Below are 22614 nucleotides of genomic sequence, written 5' to 3'. Positions count from 1 at the left end.
TTTGAGTTATCTGCAAACTATTGATAAATAATATCATTTAGCAATACATGAAAATAGAGAGGGGAAAGACACCTATGTTATAAATTTTGTTTACTTCTATAAGATTTTCTTCATTATTTCCCTTTAGCTCTCCCCTCCTCCACTTTTAATAACCTCAGTGATACCAGTTTGAATATGGAATACTGCCTTCTATCACAATATCAAACCCGAGGTCTAAGTCTTCTTTATCACCCATAGTTGTATCATCTGCACACTATGATGTACACTGCAGCTTCAGGCAGTAAGGCCTATCAGTTAAGAACATGGGCTGTGGCGCCAAATGTCAGGTTCGGTTCCCAGTTCTCCCACTTAGGAGGTTCCAGTAAGCCTTAATATCCTCAATTATAAAATGCAGAAAATATTTACCTCATCAAGTCCTGACTCACTGCAAGAACTTAAATGTCAGTTACTTTTTAATTCTATCTGTTTCGCACATGCATTATTTGCAAAATAGAAGTTTACACATGAAAAATCTTTTTATTTAGCAAAAACAAAATAAAAACCCCATCTACTACACAGAGCAATCATCAAAGAAGCCTTTGTCGGTAGCGTTTAATTTAAAATTTTCTAAAGCAATTGTTCTCAAAGTGTGGCCCCAAGACTAGTAGTATCAGCATTACTTGGGAATGTTTTAGAAATACAAGTCCAGGGGCCCTGCCCCAGACTTACCGAATCAGAAACGCTGGGAGTGGAACCCAGCAATCTATTTTAACCAACCTCCAGGTGATTCTAAGGCACGCTAGAGTGCAAGAACCACTGCTTTTAAAATACATATTTTACTATACCTGGGCAAATAAAACTATACAAATCATTGATACATTTTCTATTTTCAATGCTCACTGAAATATGTTCTATATACATTAAAGGTATCTTTTTTACCAGACCAGAACAAATACCTAAGAGTCCACCACAGTCTCTTTTCTTTGATGCTCCAATCTGAACTTGAAGTTGGAAAATTTGGGTTCTAGGCCACTGGACTCTTTCACTAATACTAGTTGTATTAACCTTGGTACTACAAGGGTGGTTAGTAACACTTTATAAGAGTTATAAATCACATATCTGTAGACTGAAAAAGTGCTATACAAATACATTCTATATGAAGCATGCTTCTCTGAATTTGTAAATCATATGCTGTCTATTTAAAATGCAATCTTTCTCCTAATAGGCCAAGGCCCATTCTTTGAAAGCAAACATGGAACAGAAATCACATCCACTTAAAAACTGAACACATTATTAGATTTATGGTCCTATTCTCTATGCCACTCAGAGAATTCTAATGTCAGATATGTTAAGTGTTTCTTACCGATTACAACTGCTATGGCCCCTAGTGCTAATCCCAAAACCAGGATTACAGGTGCAACAAATAATTTTCCAGCTGGAAAACAAAAGGCAAAACCATTTAAAGAGTCTTATAAGTAATTTATTCAACAATTTTAGCAGTACTTTTTAAATACCACAGTGTATGTTATTTTTTAAGAAGTCTGATTGTAACTAGGGCTATATTTTGCTAAGGAAATGTATCAGGTGTGGGACTTCCCTGAAGTCCAGGGCACGTGAGTCCAACATTGTCATAAATAATTTATCCTTTATCACCAAGAAAATTCTACCAGGACCATTTCTCTATATGCTTTTCTCTTAGATCTCTTCCATTTTCAGTTTTCAAGATGCCAAAAAGTTAAGAAAGAAACACACTTTGGAAAACTGCACAAATGGACACAGAGCACCCAGGGTGGAAAGGGAAAGGGGGAGAGCACTGACACATTGTGGGGATTGCAACCAATGTCACAAAACAATTTGTGTATAACTTTTTCAATGAAGAATTAATTTGCGCCGTATATCTTCATCTAAAACACAATAAAATTAAATAAAAAAAGGAAGTAACACATTCTGAGTTGGTAGGCAAAAAGCCTAATTTAGCTCCCCAAATGAATAGCTAATAGGTGCTACAGGGAACTTCTACCAAAGCCTACATCTGAAAAAATGACTTATTTACTTCCTGAGTCAAAGGAAAGCTGACAGCATGAATACCTAATAGACTGAACTACAAATGGGGCAACCCAATTGTTAGAGAAAACACTATTAATTAATTAATACACATAACGTTCAAAGTTATTAAAGTGACATTTAAACGAATTTTAAAAGGAAGCACTTAAAAAATAAGAAGGCTAAATGTTGACGAGGGTGCCAAGTGGCATCAGTCTGCATTTTTTCCCAAATAAATAATTTAGCAGTGGTGATAATAAACTCTAGTCATAAGTAAACATAGCACAGAGCCCATAATCAGATCCCACTGACTTTGAAAAGCACGAGCACAAAAAACAGACTAGTACTCAGTATCTTGTCATCGATAGTGACCTTGATCTTAAGACACGTAACATAGCAGTATAGCTGCGTAACTGAAATGCTCACGTATCTGCTTAAGAACCAACCAGAACATCATTCTACAAATTACGTAAAGACAGTGATTTGGGATAACCTACTACATTCAAAAAAAGAAAGAAGGAAAGAAATATAGTGCAACCACGTGTTGGAAGTCTGTCAGAACAATATTAACTTTTCTATTCTTAACAGGAAACCCTGGTGGCATAGTGGTTAAGTGCTATGGCTGCTAACCAAAGGGCTGGCAGTTCAAATCTGCCAGGTGCTCCTTGGAAACTCTATGGGACAGTTCTACTCTGTTCTATTTTTTTAGTTATTCTTAACAGGAAACCCTGGTGGCATAGTGGCTAAGTGCTACGGCTGCTAACCAAAGGGCTGGCAGTTCAAATCTGCCAGGTGCTCCTTGGAAACTCTATGGGACAGTTCTACTCTGTTCTATAGGGTCGCTATGAGTCGGAATCGACTTGATGGCAGTGGGTTTTTTTTTTTTTATTCTTAACAAATGGTCTTTGGAAACAGATGACCAGAAGTATATAAAACATAGTTTTTAATATTTAATTCAAAAGATCACTCAGTTAACACAATGTCTAACCATGGGTTTAAACTTATGTTTTCACCAATGACAGAATCCAATTAAATAATTCTAAATCTCATTGAACAACTACATTGGTATCCTCTTAAAGCTATGCTTAAGAGTTTTGATAGAATATTTTGAAAGAATCTGTTTTTCTTCCACACACATAGTTCAGTCCGCTCATTCATATTTCCTTTTCCAATATATTTTCAAAATAGCAATGAGGCATGCCTGTAAGCTAACATCGCTGACTTTTTTTTTTCAAACATCATGGAACTCAGAGAACCAGATATGTGCTTTCTCCCTTTGGGACGTCAATACTCAAAACATGTTTAAGGCTACTTTTGAAACGGTCTTGAGGACTAAGCAACGTTTCCCTTATTCCTAGGTCAGTAATAATTATTTTAAAATATCACTTTAAATATCTTAAATAGTATTCTATCATATGCATATATCATATATTACTTAAATATTCATATACTTACTTTCCTTGTTTTATTTTTGCTATTTTAAATTATACTTAAACACACAAACCATGGTCAGCACATCAATTTATCATGTTTTTAAAATGCCCATCACATTATCATCACACGCCTTTCCAAAAGTATTGTCCAAAATTTCCAAATCATTTAGCAGAGTATAAAACTCTAGCACTGAGTATAAGCTTGACAAAATTATTTTGATAAGCAATAGTCCCAAATAATTTCATTTTAGTTTACAGTTCTTTGACTACCAACAGCACTGAAATTTTTAGATATGTTTATTGACTATTTGTTATTTTTTCAGTTTTGGTTCCAGGCTTCTTTGTCTTTTCTTAAAAGTTGGGTAGTTTTTTTTGGGGGGCGAGGGGGGCGGGCGGGAAGGAAGAAATCCATGGCTTTTGTGCATATAAATTATTTGCCATCTAGAAATCAGATATATCTATATATTCTTCAATATTATATGGTTTGATTTAATGTTTTCAATTTAAAATTTTTCCTTAGCCACTTTTATTCCCAATACCATTCAATGTATAATCTGCCTACTCTGTATGGGGGAGATGCCCCTGTGTCAGAGGCTACTAATCGTCCCCCAATCTATGTTGTGCTGTATTCTCTAGCAGAATCGCTGGTCTGTAGCTGGGCACACGGCCACATGGGATGAAGACCATGTTTCCCATCCTCCAGCTATGAGAGAGATGCCGACCTTTTCTCCACCTCTGTCCAAGGACATCTGGAGGCTTTGGTCCAAGGCTGAGGGAGTAAACTGGGTTGCAACACATACAAAGGCTATGAGCAGGAGGGGTTTGCTATAATCCATCTTCTCTCTTATATGGCAGGGATTAAGTAATTTTGTGCTTTCCTACCTTTTGTGAGGACAGGAAAAGTGGACTACTCCACATGGAGCTACAGTCCAACAGCAGTTAGGGACAGTTGTGCTGGAGGTGGAAACTATGTGTGGGAGGGACAGCTCATATTAAAGCCAGCTGCTCACTACTTTGTCAGGTTCATCCTGACCGGGTGGTATGTATGCACATGCATATACACAATGGAGTAGAAACAGGTCAAAAAGAAAACCATTTATAGAAAACTGACCATAAAACTTTCAAATAAAAGGAAAAAGAGAAGACTGTATAGAGATAAGGTTTCCCTGTTGACTAGATCCATGGGGCTGTCAGTTTCTGTACATTCTATGGACTGCTAAATAACCCAACTCTACTTTATGATACTAGAGGAGGACACCAGTGGCACCTAGATAATCAGTGAGAGGGCCTGAAGAGAATGCATCCATAACATTATTGGACAAATTTATTCAAAGATGACTAAACAGACAAACAAAAAGGAAAGAAACAAAAAAGAAAACGAGAAACGACTGGTCTAATCAAAGATTACTTATAGACTGGATAGAAATATCTTGTCACAACGAAATACAAAATGGCATTGAAAGTAGGAAAGAAAATATGTTTTGTATATTTGTGTTTGTGTGTAGGGTGGGAGGGTAGTGATGCTATGTGTTGTTAAGGAAGACTGCGGGGGGGAGAGTCAATCCACAAATACAATTTATACTTGGATATTTAAACTCACGTTTCTATGCAATGATGACATTAGAGACTCATTCCATTAACTGTTAAATATTAAATATTAATGTAGTACAAAAAATATATACAATGACCTATCAATTGTGTACATACAATGAAACTTGGTTACAGGGACTCTGAATCATGTTGCCTTTCTAGACCATATCCCATGCTGTATTGTACTGAGTGTCCTCCATGAGCGGAGGACATGTATTAGACACTATGCCGGGTACTGTTCATACAAAAACAAATGTGACATTGTCCCTCTCGTCAAGTGGGTTACATACAATAGGGCTTGAAAAGTTTAAAAGACCAATGACTTTAGATTTTTACAGTGAAATTAATAATTTGTTTTTCAGAGAACCAAAATCTGCTTGCTCATATAAGTAGTGTTCTAATAAATCAACGTTTTTCATTTTGATCTCAAAGGGAGAGAATTTATCATCCTCTTGTCTTTAGGTAAAGACCTTACCTGGCACACTGCAAGTGCTCAGAATTACCATGGCTATTACATTTCTAAGTTCTGTTATCACTGTTTGGAAACCCTGGTGGCGTGGTGAAGGTCGGCAGTCTGAATCCACCAGGTGCTCCTTGGAAACTCTGCGGGGCAGTTCTACTCTGTCCTATAGGGTCGCCATGAGTCAAAATTGACTCGACGACGGCAAAGGGTCTTTTTTGGTTATTATAACTACTTATTTCCCAGGGGAGACTCTTATAAGGCATGTTAGATACTCACCACAGACCGACCCTCGAATTAATCTCCTTAAATGAGGTCTCTCTGGGAGGTAGCGGTATTTGCATCCAAATATACTGAGGTTTGATGTGTGGTCTCCAAAGAAACGGAGCTGGCGGTATCTCTCCCCACATCGGTAACAAAAATTAGTGTTGCACTGTGAACAAGTCATATGGTCACATCCTTCGGTTCTCTGGATGTGGATCTATAGCAGTGAAAGAGGGAAAGAGAAGGAAAGGTTATAAAAGGTTTAAAAAGTAAAATCAGGCAAATTTTGTGGAGTAACATTTAACGAGTTTCATCAAAGTAAAATCCTTACTGAGGATTCCTGAGGCTGTCAATTTGCTTATAACCACATTTTCTAAGACTGTATTTGTGCAAAATACTTCCGCGTGTTCAAAGCTGAAAAACGTTTTAGGTACTCAAGCTATTGGCTTATTTTGACCAATACATAAACGAGCAAATTCCAAAGAAAACTCACTTATCTTTACAGACACACATCCAACTCAGTGGTTAGGAAGCAGTTCAAAATGCTGTGAAAGTGAATTTTTATTATGTTGTGATCGGCAAGTAGGAGGTGACTTGAAAAACAAGAGATAAAGAACATTCCTTGAAAAAAGGGATTATGTAAAACTTTTTGTCAATAAATGTCAAGTAAAAAAATCTCTCTTTGCAGAAGAGAACAACAGCATACTTAAGTATGTTGAAATACCATTTTGGTTTCCAACTCATATGACTTGTAAATATGTTTAAAAGGTGGTACGATGCCATCTATGCAACGAAGCACCTTCCTCTATTATTGCAGTCAAGTTACATGTAAATACAGCTTCACCTATAGTGCAATAAGGATTTTATTCTTAGATAGTCCACCATATACCCAATGGAGGGGTCACTGTCACAAACGCTAAGGCCATGTTATAATCAGGATATTATTCCTTGAGATACAATTGGATCCTAGACTCAGAATCCCCACAGACACAGTACATAAACTGGAGACATCTTTCACTCCAGTATGTGTATATTTTCTTTTGTAAGATGAATAATTATTAAAAAGAACTGAAAAATTATTTCAACACAAAATGATTTGGCTATATGCAGGATCACCTACAAACAGTCGTCCCTTTTCATTATAGAGCAGGGACTTAGTACATTCAAGTTACACCCCCCTCACCCTTACCTCAGCTTAATATGTTGGTTCCCATCTACTCTCTTCTTTAAAAAAAAAAAAAAAAAAAAAAACCCACCTAAAAATGTGAGGAATCAAATGTACAGATAATATAACTGCAACCCCCTTGATTGCTGGGGGGGTCCCCTTTCTCCCTACTTCTTCGTGTAGGTCATTCTTAGGCTGATGCTGGCTGGAGAGAAGTGACTCCCTAGGCAGGCAAAGGGTAAACGTGGGGTCGCTATGAGTCAGAACCGACTCGACAGAACTCAACAACAACAGCAGCTTCTAGTCAAGGGCATACGAGCATCTGCGCTCAGGAGTTACTAACAAATCACCATTTGGTCAACAGAAGCAAAACTTACTTTTCCTGCTGTGGTGACCTCATCCTTTTTAAATCATATTTAGTTTTTTTTTTTCTTTTACAAGACAGTATAGTCAGAGTGGATCCAGGTTTTGTAGGGCCTAAAGTTTACCCAATTTGAGATGTGAAGGGTCCTCTTCAAGGAAATGAATGTAAATTACGAGTACAAATTAGGTATAAGGCCTAAGAAGGGGCTGTGCAGAGTCTCCAAGGCTTAAGCTCATTACCTTCCTGGTAAATTTGCCCTTAGTCCAATACTTCTCCCCTGTTTTGCCTGTTTCTCAAAGATTTCTGTGGCCTTATCTATTTAGCACACGCTTAAATCATTTCTCATCCTTCTTTAAACCACTTCAACATTCAGGGAAAACATGCTGAAAGGCAACTGCAGAGCACCTGTAACAAAGTATTGTTTCATCATACATTCAACATTTAAACTGTATGCTGTCTTTGATCCTAAAATGAAGACCCTGAAGCCTAAAACTTTTCCTGATAACATGGCAGTGTCACAGGTGACCTACAAAGGGAAGAGGACTAATATTGTATAGAGCCTGTTATGTGCCAAGCATTGTACATAGATTAACACATCTAAGCCTCAGAATAGTAGCACGAGATTGGAACTTTTATTCATAATCAGAGCTTAGAAAAGTAAGCTGCTCAAGTGACAGCTCTAGTGAATGAATGGAAAAAGGATATTGATGCATGCCTGTCTCTTTTTTATGCTAAGTAGCCTCTTATTAGAAACTCAAGGTAAAGTCAGAAGGTCAACTGCATTTTCTGCTAATAGCCAAATATTTGTGAAAGTCAGACAGGCATGCCTGATATTCCTGTATAAGGCATACATGAGTCTTTGTGCTTGCTTTTACCACTCTCTGGGCCAATTCATATTTTTCCTTACTTCAAAATGACATCGAAACTTTTTCCTACAGGAAACTTATTCAAATAAGTTAAACTCATCACTGACAGCTTATCTGCCTCAAAATTTCATGTACAGTTTTCACAGTCATTTAATATCTCCTTGTAATACTGTTTCACAGGCTTCTAAAATCTTATTTATTTCATTTAAATAACGAAGACTGCAATTTCTAATCTCTCTTTTAACAGTCTCTTCTTATTCCTAATTCAATACTCTGAGCACAGCAGTTACCTAAAACATTGTTGGTTCAATCGTATTTCTCCACAGAATTATACGGTTTTATAGATTTATTTGAATATCTTACAAACATAAAGAAAAAGATTTAATCATAGAAAGATGATTTCACAATTTTCCAACTGTCAAGTACATGGTGCTTCCTTTAATACTACTGCTAAAATATTTTGATTATATATGAATATTTTATCATTTGATACTAATGAGACATGAATGGACACACTGTAAATCAAGGTGAAACAGAAAACATTACTTTTTACATTTGCTAAGCAAGATGTAATTGTGACCTTCTAACACAATAATAATAATAATAAATTTCATATGCTGTTTCAACTCCTTAAGTTATCTCTGGAAACCGTGGTGGTGTAGTTATTTTTGGAGCCCTGGTGGCACAGTGGTTAAGAGCTATGGCTGCTAACCAAAGACTGGCAGTTCAAATCCACCAGCTGCCCCTTGGAAGCCTATGGGCAGTTCTACTCTGTTCTGTAGGGTCTATCTTTAAAGATCACACTTTGAAAATACCATGTTTGGTTTTTAAAATATAAAAAAAAACAAACCCACTGAGGTCAAGTCGATTCCGACTCATAGCGATCCTATAGGACAGACAGGGTAGAACTGACCAATAGGGTTTCCAAGGAGTGGCTGGTGGACTCAAACTGTTGACCTTTTGGTTAGCAGCCAAAAGCTTAACCACTACACGACCAGAGCATTATAAATAGGTTTAAATTACAGTTATATATAATTCAGTTTTTTAGATTCAATAAAGCTATTTTTATTTTGTATTACAGCTTCAAAACTTAAATCAATTTATAGCTCTGCTAAAAAAATTAATCACCCAACTGGCTGTAACAATTGCTTTAAAGATGGAGACAATCCAGGACAGACTAGGTATTCCTAACCCATTAGATCCAACTGAGTGTTCATAAACTACAAATGCCATTTGATCTGTTAGTACTCACAGGGTTTCTTCTCTCCATTTCTGACAAATAAGGACAGCTGATGCTTAAGGAGTTGAACATTTATACACCAAATGTTACTTATACCTTTTTACACTATATTGTGAGATCAAATGTTCAGAATATGCCAGATATTTCTCAATAAGAGTTTGATGTAAAGTCCACATTGTAGTAGCCAGAAATGACCCACCAGGTCATTTCTGTGCTTATGATATTCTTCGTAGAACAAATCAAGACCTGTAATAAGAGATTAACCATATAAGCCATATATAAACATAATCACCTCTTAATTCCACCTCAGCTGACACTATAATCCCATGGTAGTGAAACATCTATATCACTTGTCTTTCTCCAGGAAACATTTATTCATTCATTCAACAAATATTGGTTTATCAATAAAATCTGATACAATTTCTGCTGTTAAGGAGCTTATAGTCTAGGGTGTTACTGTTGCTGTTAGGTGCTGTTCAGTCATTTTCCACTCATAGCGACCCCATGTGACAGGAGAACTGCCCCATAGGATTTTCTTTGTTGTAATATTTATGGAAGCAGATCTCCAGGCCTTTCTCCTGTGGAGCCGCAGGTTAGTGGGTTAGCAGTTGAGCACTTAATGGTTTGTGCCAGGGTATAGGCAGACATTAATGAACTGTACAAATAAATATATGCCCATAAGCTATGACAAATGCTATGAAGAAAAAGTACAAGGTATGAAGAGAGCACTTAACAGAGGCGTTTGATCTAGTTTGAAGGTCAGAAGAGGTTTCCCTAAGGAAATGAAGAATGAACAGCAGCTAATTGTGAAAGGGATTTAGGGGTTGGGAGAGCTTCCTAAGCACAGCATAGTCCTGCACTGACTCCATGAACTGAAAAGCACCATACACTAGTTCTGTCACAGCATCTCTTACTCTGTGTTTTAAAACTCTTTAATTATCTGTATCCCTTTGCTTAAGCCTTCTACCCTCCTAGTCTAAAATACAGACAAGGGCCCAGATCATATATGTATCATTATTTTATTAAAACTTTTTGCACAGGTCCTAGAACAAAGCCTGTGCTCAACAAATATTTATTGAAAGAACACATGAATATTACCCATGACTCCCCAACTGCCAAATCCAATGGACAGGTTTTTAATTCTTACTGCATCTTCTGATGTCACTTCATCAATCAATCACTACCTCCTTCCTGGCCTTTGATATACTCTTGCTTCAAAAACACCTTTTTTTCTAAAATCTCCTTGTATCTCTCTTGGGTTCCTATTTTTTCACCTATCCTTAATTCCATCCATAATTCATCAGTTAGCACATACTCTTTGGATGGTCTTTTTCACACTTAAATTGTTTCACTTTCTCATTTCTTTATTTCCACTGTGGACTTGGTTCCCGAGCCTCAGACTTAAACAAAAGCTATTTGATGGTCATATACAACAATATACCTCATAGCCATTTCAAAGACAAATAAACAAAATTCAACTCATCATCATTCCATGGCTCCCTACCCCAACAACAACAAAATAATATGAGGTGCATACCCATTATTTTATTTCTGGTCGTTACTCTCTTCCTTACTTTCCATATCCAATTAATCATCAAGGTCAGACAATTTTCATCCCAAGGTATTTATCTGCTTCTCCTCTTCTCCAGCCCTATGACAACTAGCCTAGCTGATATCATCATCATTTCCTTTTGAGCTTCTACAACTACTTCCATACAATTAAGAGCAACTAATTTAAAATATAAATCTGATACCACCATCCTGCTGCTTAAAACCTTTCAATGCCCCCTAAAGCCTGGAGGATAAAGCCCAAGTTTCTTAACATTGCATGCAAAGCCCAGGCTTCTGTTTGCTTCTCCAGCCCCACCTTTTACCACTTCCTTCCGTGAACCTTACGCTAAGGAACCGCTAAGTGCTTGTGGCTCCCACATACACCACACTCTTCCTGGCTCTGTGCCCTTGCAATTTTAATTGTGATACTCCCTCTTCTGTATACCTTTCTTCATGCTGTAGTCTAATAATCCTCAACAACCCAGATCTCCCTGGATTTCCCAAGATGAATGAGACAGCCTTCACAATGAACCCTCTTACAACCCTCTCTGTGCAAAGCCCTACTGAAGCACAATAGTGTTTTGTCATTGTCAATGTATCGACTGTGTTTACCCTTCTGTGAATCCCATGAGAAAAAGGACCATGTCTTACAGATGCAAAGCACTTAATAGATTCTCACTAAACAGCTATATAAGGAGGTAGGAAAAACAACCTTCATTCATTCATTGATTATCCACTCGGGGCCAAACAGTGCCTGGCAATATAGATAAAAATCTCTGTTCTTATGGTAGTAAAATATATCTATTATTTTAGATAGTGATAAGTGTTATGGTGCTATGGAGACAAAAATAAAGCAAAGAGGGGAGATATTACCTATAGAGGTAGGGTAGGTGGTTTGAAACTGTAGACAAGGTGACCAAGGAGAATCTTACTGTGAAGCTGAATTTTACTCAAAGATGTGAAGGAAGTTAGGGAGCTGATCATGGAGATATGTGGGGAAAGAATATTTCAGAAAGAGGCAAAAGCAAGTGCAGAGACCCTGGGATGGAAGCACGCCTGATGTTTTTGAAGAAAAGCAAGGAGTACAGTATGGCTGGAGCAGGGTGAAGACAGTAGGAGAGAAGGTCAGAGGAGTAATGGCTGGAGGCATATCCACAGTATGATAGGTCATTACATGGACTAGCTTTTGCTCTGGGTGAGATGGGTGCCATGGAGGGTGTTAAGCAGAAGAATGATATAATCTCCTTATGTTAGATAGTCTCATTCTAGCTGCTGGATTAAGATCCCTTTTACAGTGGGAAACGTGTTAGGAGGCTATTGCAAAAATCTTAGAAGAGAAAGATGACGATGGTTTACACTAGACTGGTAACCGTAGGTATGGTGTGATATGGTAAGATTTTGAACGCATTTTGATGGTACAATCTACAAAATTTAATGACCGACTGGATGTGAGTGTGTGAGAAAGAGTTTGGGATGACACGAAGTTCTTGGTCTGGGCAGCTGGAAGAACAGAGTTGCCATTGACAGAGATGGGGAAGCTACGAGAAGAACCATTTTAGGGAAGGAGTATTTGTGGTGTTGGAGAAGTGTATTAGAGCCAAGCAAAGACGTCAGGCAGGCATTTGGATTTATTTTTTTTCCCACAGCTCCCTAAACCTTTATGATCTGCCTCCGGATAACTGCCACTAGCAAAACCCACTGACCTGTTCTGAAATCTAAGTTGAGTTTGTTGTAGAAAGAGAAAGCAACTCCTAAAACTTGAAGTGAAATGAAAATAAGCTTGTTAAGGAAGCTTGAGACCCTACAGGATATCTGTTCATCACTATCCACATGGAGACTGAGTAGCTTTTGACTTACACATTTCTTTTACACAGCTCAACTCTTTTATAAAAGTCCTCATTATCCATTAACAGAGCCTCTCAAGAGGGGTTCTCACCCCCTGGAGGTGTTTCAGAATATTTTTTGTTGGGGCACGTTTGATTGTTACAAAGATGATTGCTGCTGGCATTTATGGATGTCCTGCAATGCCTGGGACAGTCCTACATAGTGGAGAATTGAGCTGTGCCAATATAATTTTTTAATGCACTGGATACTCATATAGATAAAAACATGTTTACAAATATCTGAGCTTAGAGCCTAACTCCATTAGGCTTATATACACAAAATAAAATTGCATGGTTTCAATATAAATCAATTTTCTAGATATTAACTACTAAATTTTCTAGATATGTACCTGCTTGTGAGGATGCTGCAGGACTGGGTGGTGTTTCGTTCTGCTGTACATAGGTTCGCTATGAGTCAGAACTGACTCGACTACACCTAACAACAACTGCTATTTAAATTGAGAAATGCTTGATTTTAGTTAGAATCTAACTTCATTTTACGTATAAGGCAAACACATTTTTGCATGGTTTTAATGTATGTTGAATTTCTAGCATTGTAACTATACATATGAACATATACACATGAATATATACACATATACATGCATATATATACCGACATATATGTATATATACATATAAAATTGTTTTGTCTTCAATTCAAAATGTCAAATATAAGAACTGTTGTTGTGTTGTTGGGTACTGTTCAGTCGATCCTGACTTATAGTGACCCAATGTGATACAGAATTGCCCCATAGGGTTTTCTTGACTGTAATCTTTACAGAAGCAGATTGCCTGGTCTTTATTCCACAGAGTCGCTGAGTGCGCCATCAGGGCTCCTTCAAATATAATAAGGATAGGTGTTGCTAATATTCAAACTTAAAAGTTTTTTAAATCCAAATTTTTCTTAAATCTAAATTTATGCATTAAAAATAGATACAAAAATCTGACTACTTCATCATGTCTTTAATGTTATGGTACCCTGAGCATTTACATGTTCAAAAATATATAGTTTCATTATAATATTTCTACATGTTTCTAGCCTTTATTATAGTTAGGACAATATATGAATTTTTATGAAATGTGTATAAGTTGTTACATTATCTATATATTGAATCTCAGGATAGTAAACAGGTATTAAATTTGTTATAAAAATGGGGTATTAGATGTGATCCACTTTACATTCCATAAATTATCTGCCATCAAACAATAAGGCTCTTCTCACGACTAAGGTCTAGACTTTGAAAAGACAAAAAAAAAAAAAAACTGGCAGTGATAATCACATACAGTGAAATTATGTGGCCTTTTGCCTTGGTTCTTTGGAAAAAGTGCTTCAGAGATTTTTTCCCTAAGCCCTGAGAAGTTACCTTTGCCCTAGTTTTCTACCCTGGAGGGTTTACCATGTCCAGGTTGACTGATATTTCCTGGTTAATTTATAAACAACTTGTGGTTTGCTACTTTTTATCTTTTCCTGGGCTGCAGCCTGTCCTGTGATTGGACTATCTTACATACCTTGCAGGGATTTGTCAATATACCATGCAAATGAAGTGACTATAGCCTACTAGGCAAATGAAGTATCTGTGGTCTCCTACGCAAATGAAATGCCTGTGGCCTACTGAAAAGGGACTGGTCAGTTGGTGGCCCTGGTGGAAGGGCCATGCTTTGAAATTGATGAGAAGTTTGCTTATCTATGCAGCAAATCCCACAGAGGTAAACCGAGGGAGGAAGAAGTAGAAAGGAAAAAAGGCAAGAAGAGAGAAGCAGCAGAAAGAGAAAGGAGGAGAGGAACCTCCTAAAAGAGCTGGTAAGTGAGTCAAGAGAGCTGAACAAAACTGCTACGCTGGCTATAAGCTGGGTCAGTAAGCAGTGGAGAGGCTGATGGCAAGGAGGCCCAAGGCAGAAAGGCGTGACCTCAGGGGACTGAAAGGAGGCCTGTCCTGATGGTGCTGAGAGGAAACCTGTCCTCAGGTGGCTGAGAGGAGGCCTGCATAGCTAAGAGGGGGCATGCACAGTAAAGAGAAGGGTCTGCTTGCTTGCACTACCAAGAGGAGCTAAGAGAGCTCTCCTGCACTGAATAAGGGAGGGATGTGCTCTCCTCTTCGGGGGAGCCTTCCAGACTTTGCCTACATGCTTCCTGATCCTGATCCCTATTTATAGCCTATTGATTCTGATCCCAAGTGGTGCCCTGTCACTTCCTTAATAAACCACTTAACTGTAAGGATGGTCTGTGAGTTCTGTGTGGCCACTGCAATGGATTATGGAACTCAGAAGTAGAGAGTGCTGTGGGAAGCATGGCTGGTATCAGAATTGATAAAAAGTTTGGAGAACAGAGGTATATCTGACCTTCATTTCATAGGAATCAGTCTTGGGCTGATATTGATTCTTATTATTCCTCCTGAAGTTAGACAGGTTCTGACACTACTACTACCATTTAACACTGCTCCTCCAAATTTAGTGACTTCAAGCATTCTGTAGGTTCCTGGGTGGTGCAAGTGGTTTGTACTGACAGCAAATAACCATAACAACTAACTGAATGAAAGTCTGACAGTTTGAATCCACCAGTGGCACTGTGGAAGAAAAGCTTGGTGATCTTCCATACAGATTACAGTCAAGAAAGCCCTATGGGACAGTTAACTCTGTAACACATGGGGTCGCCTTGAGTCAGAATTGACCCGATGGCAATGGGTTACACATTCTGGGAAATTAGAAATGGGTAACACCAGTGGTCGAGGGGAAGCTATTTTATTATCCAAATGAGCATTATTTGAAATCATTTATCAGTCTCTGAATGTGCTTTTGTACTGGTGTGTAGAATGATAGAGAATTACAGGATACCTATAAGATCCAACATTAATGCTTCAAGTTCTTTCTTCAGCAACTGCAGGTTACATAGCCTAGACCTCAGATATAACAGCCCAGGGCTATGGTTTTTATGCTAATTTTATGTGAACGGGGAAGATTAATCAGTTTATCTGAATCAATACCTTCTGCCCCAAAATATTCTATTACAGGATTTAAGAGAATATAGTATCTAAAGGAAAATACCCTAGTAAGTGAATTCTTTGAATTCCAAGTTCACAATAAATTATGGATGAATGTAATTCACTTTCCTTTGCCTTGCTTTTTGGTCCAGTTATTTAAGCTCTCTGAAATGGTTTCTGTATCTTGAAATGGTGGTAACTACCTCTTCCTTACAACTTTCTTTGGAGAATAAAATGAAATAATGAATGTAATTTGCACAACACTGAGCCTGGTCGTTTATTATTACCATGCTAACACAAGTCTTCTTCACTGTCAGCAAGCAAGGTTGTGTCATCTGCATAACACAGGTTGTTAATGAGTCTTCCACCAATCCTGACACCCCGTTCTTCTTCATATAGTCCAGCTTCTCCTATTATCTGTTCAGCATACAGATTAAATAGGTATGGTGAAAGAATACAACCCTGATGCACACATTTCCTGACTTTAAATCAATCAGTATCCCCTTGTTCTGTCCGAACAACTGCCTCTTGATCTATGTGAAGGTTCCTCATGAGCACAATTAAGTGTTCTGGAATTCCCATTTTTCGCAGTGTTATCCATAGTTTGTTATGATCCACACAGTCAAATGCCTTTGCGTAATCAATAAAAATAGGTAAACATCCTTCTGGTATTCTCTGCTTTCAGCCAGGATCCATCTGACATCAGCAATGATATCCTTGGTTCCACGTCCTCTTCTGAAGCTGGCCTGAATTTCTGGCAGTTGCCTGTCAATACACTGCTGCAGCCATTTTGAATGATCTTCAGCAAAATTTTGCTTGTGTGTGATATTAATGATATTATTCTATAATTTCCACATTCGGTTGGATCACCTTTCTTGGGAATAGGCATAAATATGGATCACTTCCAATCAGTTGGCCAGGAAGCTGCCTTCCATATTTGTTGGCATAGACGAGTGAGCACCTCCAGTGATGCATTTGTTTGTTGAAACATCTCAATTGATATTCCATCAATTCCTGGAGCCTTGTTTTTTGCCAATGCCTTCAGAGCAGCTTAGACTTCTTCCTTCAGTACCATTGGTTCCTAATCATATGCCACCTCTTGCAATGGCTGAATATTGACTAATTCTTTTTGGTATAATGACTCTGTGTATTCCTTCCATCTTCTTTTGATGCTTCCTGCATCATTTAATATTTTCCCCATAGAATCCTTCACTGTTGCAACTCAAGGCTTGAATTTTTTCTTGAGTTCTTTCAGCTTGAGAAACGCTGAGCGTGTTCTTCCCTTTTGGTTTTCCATCTCTAGCTCTTTGCCCATGTCATTATAATACTTTACTTTGTCTTCTCGAGACGTCCTTTGAAATCTTCCGTTCAGTTCTTTTACTTCATCAATTCTTCCTTTTGCTTTAGCTGCTCAAGAGCAAGTTTCAGAGTCTCCTCTGACATCCATCTTGGCCTTTTCTTTCTTTCCTGTCTTTTCAATGGCCTCTTGCTTTCTTCATGTGTGATGTCCTTGATCTCATTCCACAACTCATCTGTTCTTTGGCCACTAGTGTTCAATGTATCAAATCTATCCTTCAGATGGTCTCTAAATTCAGGTGAGATATACTTAAGGTCATATTTTGGCTCTTGTGGACTTGCTCTGATTTTCTTCAGTTTCAGCTTGAACTTGCATATGAGCAATTGATGGTCTGTTCCACAGTTGGCCCCTGGCCTTGTTCTGACTGATGATATTGAGCTTTCCCATCGTCTCTTTCCACAGATGTAGTCAATTTGATTTCTGTGTGTTCCATCTGGTGAGGTCCATGTGTACAGTCACTGTTAATATTGGTGAAAGAAGGTATTTGCAATGAAGAAGTCGTTGGTCTTGCAAAATTCTATCATTCGATGTCCGGCATTGTTTCCATCACCAAAGCTGTATTTTCCAACTACTGATCCTTCTTCTTTGTTTACAACTTTCGCATTCTAATCGCCAGTAATTATCAATGCATCTTGATTGCATGTTCGATGAATTTCAGACTGCAGCAGCTGATAAAATCTTCTATTTCTTCATCTTTGGCCCTAGTGGTTCGTGCGTTATGCAGAAGACACAACCTTGCTTGCTGAAACTGAAGAGGACTTGAAGCACTTACTAATAAAGATCAAAGACCACAGCCTTCAGTATGGATTACACCTCAACATAAAGTAAACAAAAATCCTCACAACTGGACCAATGAGCACCATCATGATAAACGGAGAAAAGACTGAAGTTGTCAAGGATTTCATTTCACTTGGATCCACAATCAACAGCCATGGAAGCAGCAGTCAAGAAATCAAAAGACGCATTGCATTGGGTAAATCTGCTGCAAAGGACCTCTTCAAAGTGTTGAAATGCAAAGATGTCACCCTGAAGACTAAGGTGCACCTGACCCAAGCCATGGTATTTTCAATCACATCATATGCATGTGAAAGCTGGACTATGAATAAGGAAGACCGAAGAAGAGTTGATGCCTTTGAATTGTGGTGTTGGTGAAGAATATTGAATATACCACGGATTGCCAAAAGAATGAACAAATCTGTCTTGGAAGAAGTGTAGCCAGAACGCTCCTTAGAGGCAAGGATGGCAAGACTGCGTCTTACATGCTTTGGACATGTTGTCAGGATGGATCAGTCTCTGGAGAAGGACATCATGCTTGGCAGAGTACAGGGTCAGTGGAAAAGAGGAAGACCCTCAATGAGGTGGACTGACACAGTGGCTGCAACAATGAGCTCAAGCATAACAACAATTGTAAGGATGGTGCAGGACCGGGCAGTGTTTCATTCTGTTGTGCATGGGGTTGCTATGAGTTGGAACTGACTCGACGGCACCTAACAACAACATGGTAACACTTCTAGGTTTTGTCACAAGACGCTGAATAAATAACATCTGGGTGGTATTTTGGACCTCACATCTTACTAGAACATCTAAGGATTTCATGAAACAATAAATGTATATAACTACAATGGATAATGACAGGTAGTAAATGTCTGTATATACTATACTTAATTAGTTATGATTATTATCCCTGTGCTAACATTGCAAAAAAAGAGAATTTTAGAAACGCACTTTCATGAATAAAATAAAGATGGCATGCATACCAGAATTTCGCACTGCCTGTTCACATCTTGACATTTCTTTAAAAAAAATAGAAAAATGACTATCCTGTCACCTAGAAATAGGAGATGTATTGGAGAATAAAACAAATGTACCCAATTATCCATTAATTCATAAACCACGTTACTCATATCTTACCCTAAGAAAATGTGTAATTCCCTAATAAATTATCACTACTCCATGTGCAGTAAAATATCCTACATAGAGAGAGATGTGAGGGATAAGAGGAAAACTGAGGTGGTCAGCTACAGATAACCTAGTCAGTCGTGACTACACTTCTACAACATTGTGTAAATGTTTGTATAAATATTTCTCTTATCTGACATTAAGGAAGAAGGTAATTTGGGAGATGTTTGAGGAATTCCTCTTTAATATCTCAAACTAAAAAAAAAAAACAGGTAAGCATTTTTGATAAATATTAACCCCGGCACTGGGTGTGGGTGGGTTCTGCTTTAGTAAGTACAGTATTCTCAGGAACATTTAACCTTTAGCCAATAAAAGAAAAAAAAGTAGGTTATCAATAAATGAAACAGCCATATCCTTAAAGGCTGTGTAGGCAACCTTTTTTGTAAGCTTAGCCGCTCCCGACAACTACGAGTATAGTCCTTCTGTTTCCTTGTTAGATTTTATTTATTTTTAATCATGAACTATTTCAACCATTTGGAAAATTATAAACAATATAACAGTAACACATGTAAGCACCACCCACATTTAACGTTAAGGTATTGCAATATTTGTTTCAGAAAATTTTCTTGACGAAATAAAGCTTCCTTTATATAGTGTACCTTTCCTTCATTATTGCTTCTTAACTTTAACTTCCTGCTTGCTTTAAATCTGCTTGCCTCAAACTATTGGTATAAGGACCTAATGGTGTATTCATCTGTCTTGAAAGTACATATGCTAAAAAAGTATACACAGAAGTGAGAAATCTGGCCTTTGGGAAATATCAAACCCCAAACCAAACCCAGTGCCGTCGAGTTGATTCTGACTCAATAGTAACCCTATAGGACAGAGTAGAACTGTCCCATAGAGTTTCCAAGGAGCGCCTGGTGGATTCAAACTGCCAACCCTTTGGTTAGCAGCTGTAGCACTTAACCACTGTTAAGTGCTTCACAAGGTGAAGACATGACACAGCTAAAGTGAGAACCTGGTTAACTGCAAGACAAGTAACAGCAGTTGGCTAGTATTAAATCTTTCGAGAAACAAATGGACATTGGATCATTAACAATTCTTATAAAGTTCTCACATTCTTGATGGCATCATAACTGATTTTATGTTTAATGATGTTTATTATAATATTAGACAATAATACCTTCTAAAATCTGAAATTATTCAGGCCTTTAGAAACATCCAACTGGGGTTTTTGCTACCATCTGACACATTTATTTATTAATAAATGAAAAATAAGTATTTAATAATTTCTTTTATAACTTAAAACAGAATTTTTAAAAAGTATACACTGAACAATAAAGTTACATGTGGTAGTCACTTACTACAAAAAAAAATAAGAAAAAAATATTGATTATATTGTTTTTTTCTTGCCTTTAATTTGGTTAGTGGGATATTATTCTACCATATAAAGATCAAAATGAGTATAAATTTTAGAATAGTTTGATTTTTTTAAGCCTTCAAGTAAAAAAAAAATTTAAAAAGCAATATTTGGCCCTTATAGTTGTTTTCACAAAGTAAAAATAACTTCACAAACAACTTAAACCTAAAGTGCACGTATATACGGAATTGCTTTCCAAGTGTGTTTACTTGTTTTTTATTGTATAATCCTGTTTTTGTTTATTTCTAGGTAGGATTTCACTTTTCCTTTTCTTTCACTTGGCAATTCTTTTTCTTAACTAACTCAGCTTTTAGTATTCAATCTGTGCTATATAAAATAGTCTCAAATAAATTTTTACATGAAAGTAAACAAATCTTCTAATATTGCCAGCAAAATTTAAATCCTCCTATTTGCTTTAAATTTAATTTAAACTTAAAATTATCACAAACTAGGTTTGGTTTTGTGATAACTCAAGAAGACACTTCAAAAACAGCACTTAATTTCTGTATGTTACAAATTTATATAAAGCAGGAAACTCATTTTTAAAATAAAAAATGGTGTTTCACAAATGACTAAAGAATACCATGCATGAAGAAGAATGTGATCCAAATAAAAATGGCTAAATAAAGTTGATCTTAATTTTCCAGTATAAAATTTTCATAAAATTATTATATAAATAACTTCCAGAAATGCTTGTATGTTTTTACCTCAGTATAATAAAAATCACACTTTAAAGCAATATCTTGATCAGTCATGCGAGGCAAAAAAATTTTAATTCTTATTCTGGTTATCTGCCAAAATTCAGTTCTAAATAATTTAGATTTTCCAGACTAAGTCAAATCTCTTGATGACACTATAAAAAATTGGTCTTTCTGCTTGAAAAAAAAAGTAAAAATTCATTAAGGAAGAGTAACATTTATCAGCAAAAAAAAGAAAGTATCTATGATACTAAAATAATGAATTAACAGATTATCAAACCTTACATGGAAGGCAAATTTTACAAAGGCACAACCATTTAACACCAGAATAAAGACAAAATTTTCTTAAAAACTCAGCAATAAGATGAGAAAGCTCAGAAAAGAGACTATTATATATTATACTCTAGCATGTGTTTATAGAAAAATCAGAAATAAATGAGTAGGGGGAGGATTTTTAATGAAAATGATTATACTGGCTGATTTCAATTTGGAAAAAAATTAGCTTAGGCACCCAAATCATTAATATGCACCAAAATAAGTTATAAGCAGATAAAAGAGTTAAGTATTTAGAAATCAAATATTTAAAAGAAAGGAAGAAAATAGACCTTATCAAATTTCTGGATGATAGATGATTTTTTAAACTTAGAAGCAAAATATTTATAAAAGATATATAAAAAATATACACATAATATACATAAATAAAAATATACACATAAATATATAAAAGATATTTATAGATATAGATATATAAAAGATGTGTATGTGTCCAAAAAGGGAAGAGAGTGATATACTTGATCAAATAAAAATTACATACACACACACCCCAATTAAGTAAAAGATAACTTACCACTGATATAAAAAGAAATAGAAGATAGGAAAAAATATGCGAAGAAACTATACTAGGAAAGGGGTTAACATTTTCAAATAAAGAGCTCATCTAATCTGATAATAAAAACTATGTTTCAACAGAAAAACTACCCACACAAACGGGCAAAGGACATGATCAGAAAATTCAAAAAGGGGGCATTACAAACTAAAAAAATACATGGAATTATATTTAGCATACACGCAAAAAAGGAAACAAATGCAAAACCAAAGACAAAATGTATTTTTGAACTATTAAATTAGCATTTTAAAATCATTTAAACACTCATAGAGAAACAGGTTGTCATATTTTTCTGGTGGAATTATAAATTCTTTTAATTCTTTCAGAAAGCAAATTGACGGTATGTGCCAAATGCTAAAAATATTTATAACCTTTAACCCAGTGATTCTAACTTCAGGCATATTCACTTCCAAAAGTGCAAAATATGGAATAAAAGACAGCCTCAGAATGAATACCACCAAAGCATTATTTGTAATATGTATATAGTTTTTAAAGAAACCCAAACCCAGTCTAAGTCAGCCTTGGTATCTAA

At 36.6% G+C, this 22614-nt stretch overlaps 1 protein-coding gene across 5 annotated transcripts in view; it reads right to left on the bottom strand.

The window, feature by feature from the left end:
• RNF217 (ring finger protein 217) overlaps positions 1-22614 on the bottom strand; it is a 155214-nt gene that overhangs the window by 13788 nt on the left and 118812 nt on the right. The window contains exons 4-5 of one of the 5 annotated variants that reach the window (XM_064290429.1): positions 5785-5986; positions 1343-1414 (exon numbers count right to left, since the gene is read on the bottom strand). In XM_064290429.1, coding sequence (XP_064146499.1) covers positions 1343-1414; positions 5785-5986 — 274 coding nt within the window. Of the gene's footprint in view, positions 1-1342; positions 1415-5784; positions 5987-9416; positions 9651-22614 lie in introns of those variants that run through there. The other 4 variants (XR_010322855.1, XR_010322854.1, XM_064290434.1 and 1 more) reach the window with 4 other exon arrangements.

Source organism: Loxodonta africana, chromosome 1 (assembly GCF_030014295.1).
Source record: "Loxodonta africana isolate mLoxAfr1 chromosome 1, mLoxAfr1.hap2, whole genome shotgun sequence".
NCBI lineage: Eukaryota > Metazoa > Chordata > Mammalia > Proboscidea > Elephantidae > Loxodonta > Loxodonta africana.
This window is presented reverse-complemented; position numbering and strand designations above follow the sequence as displayed.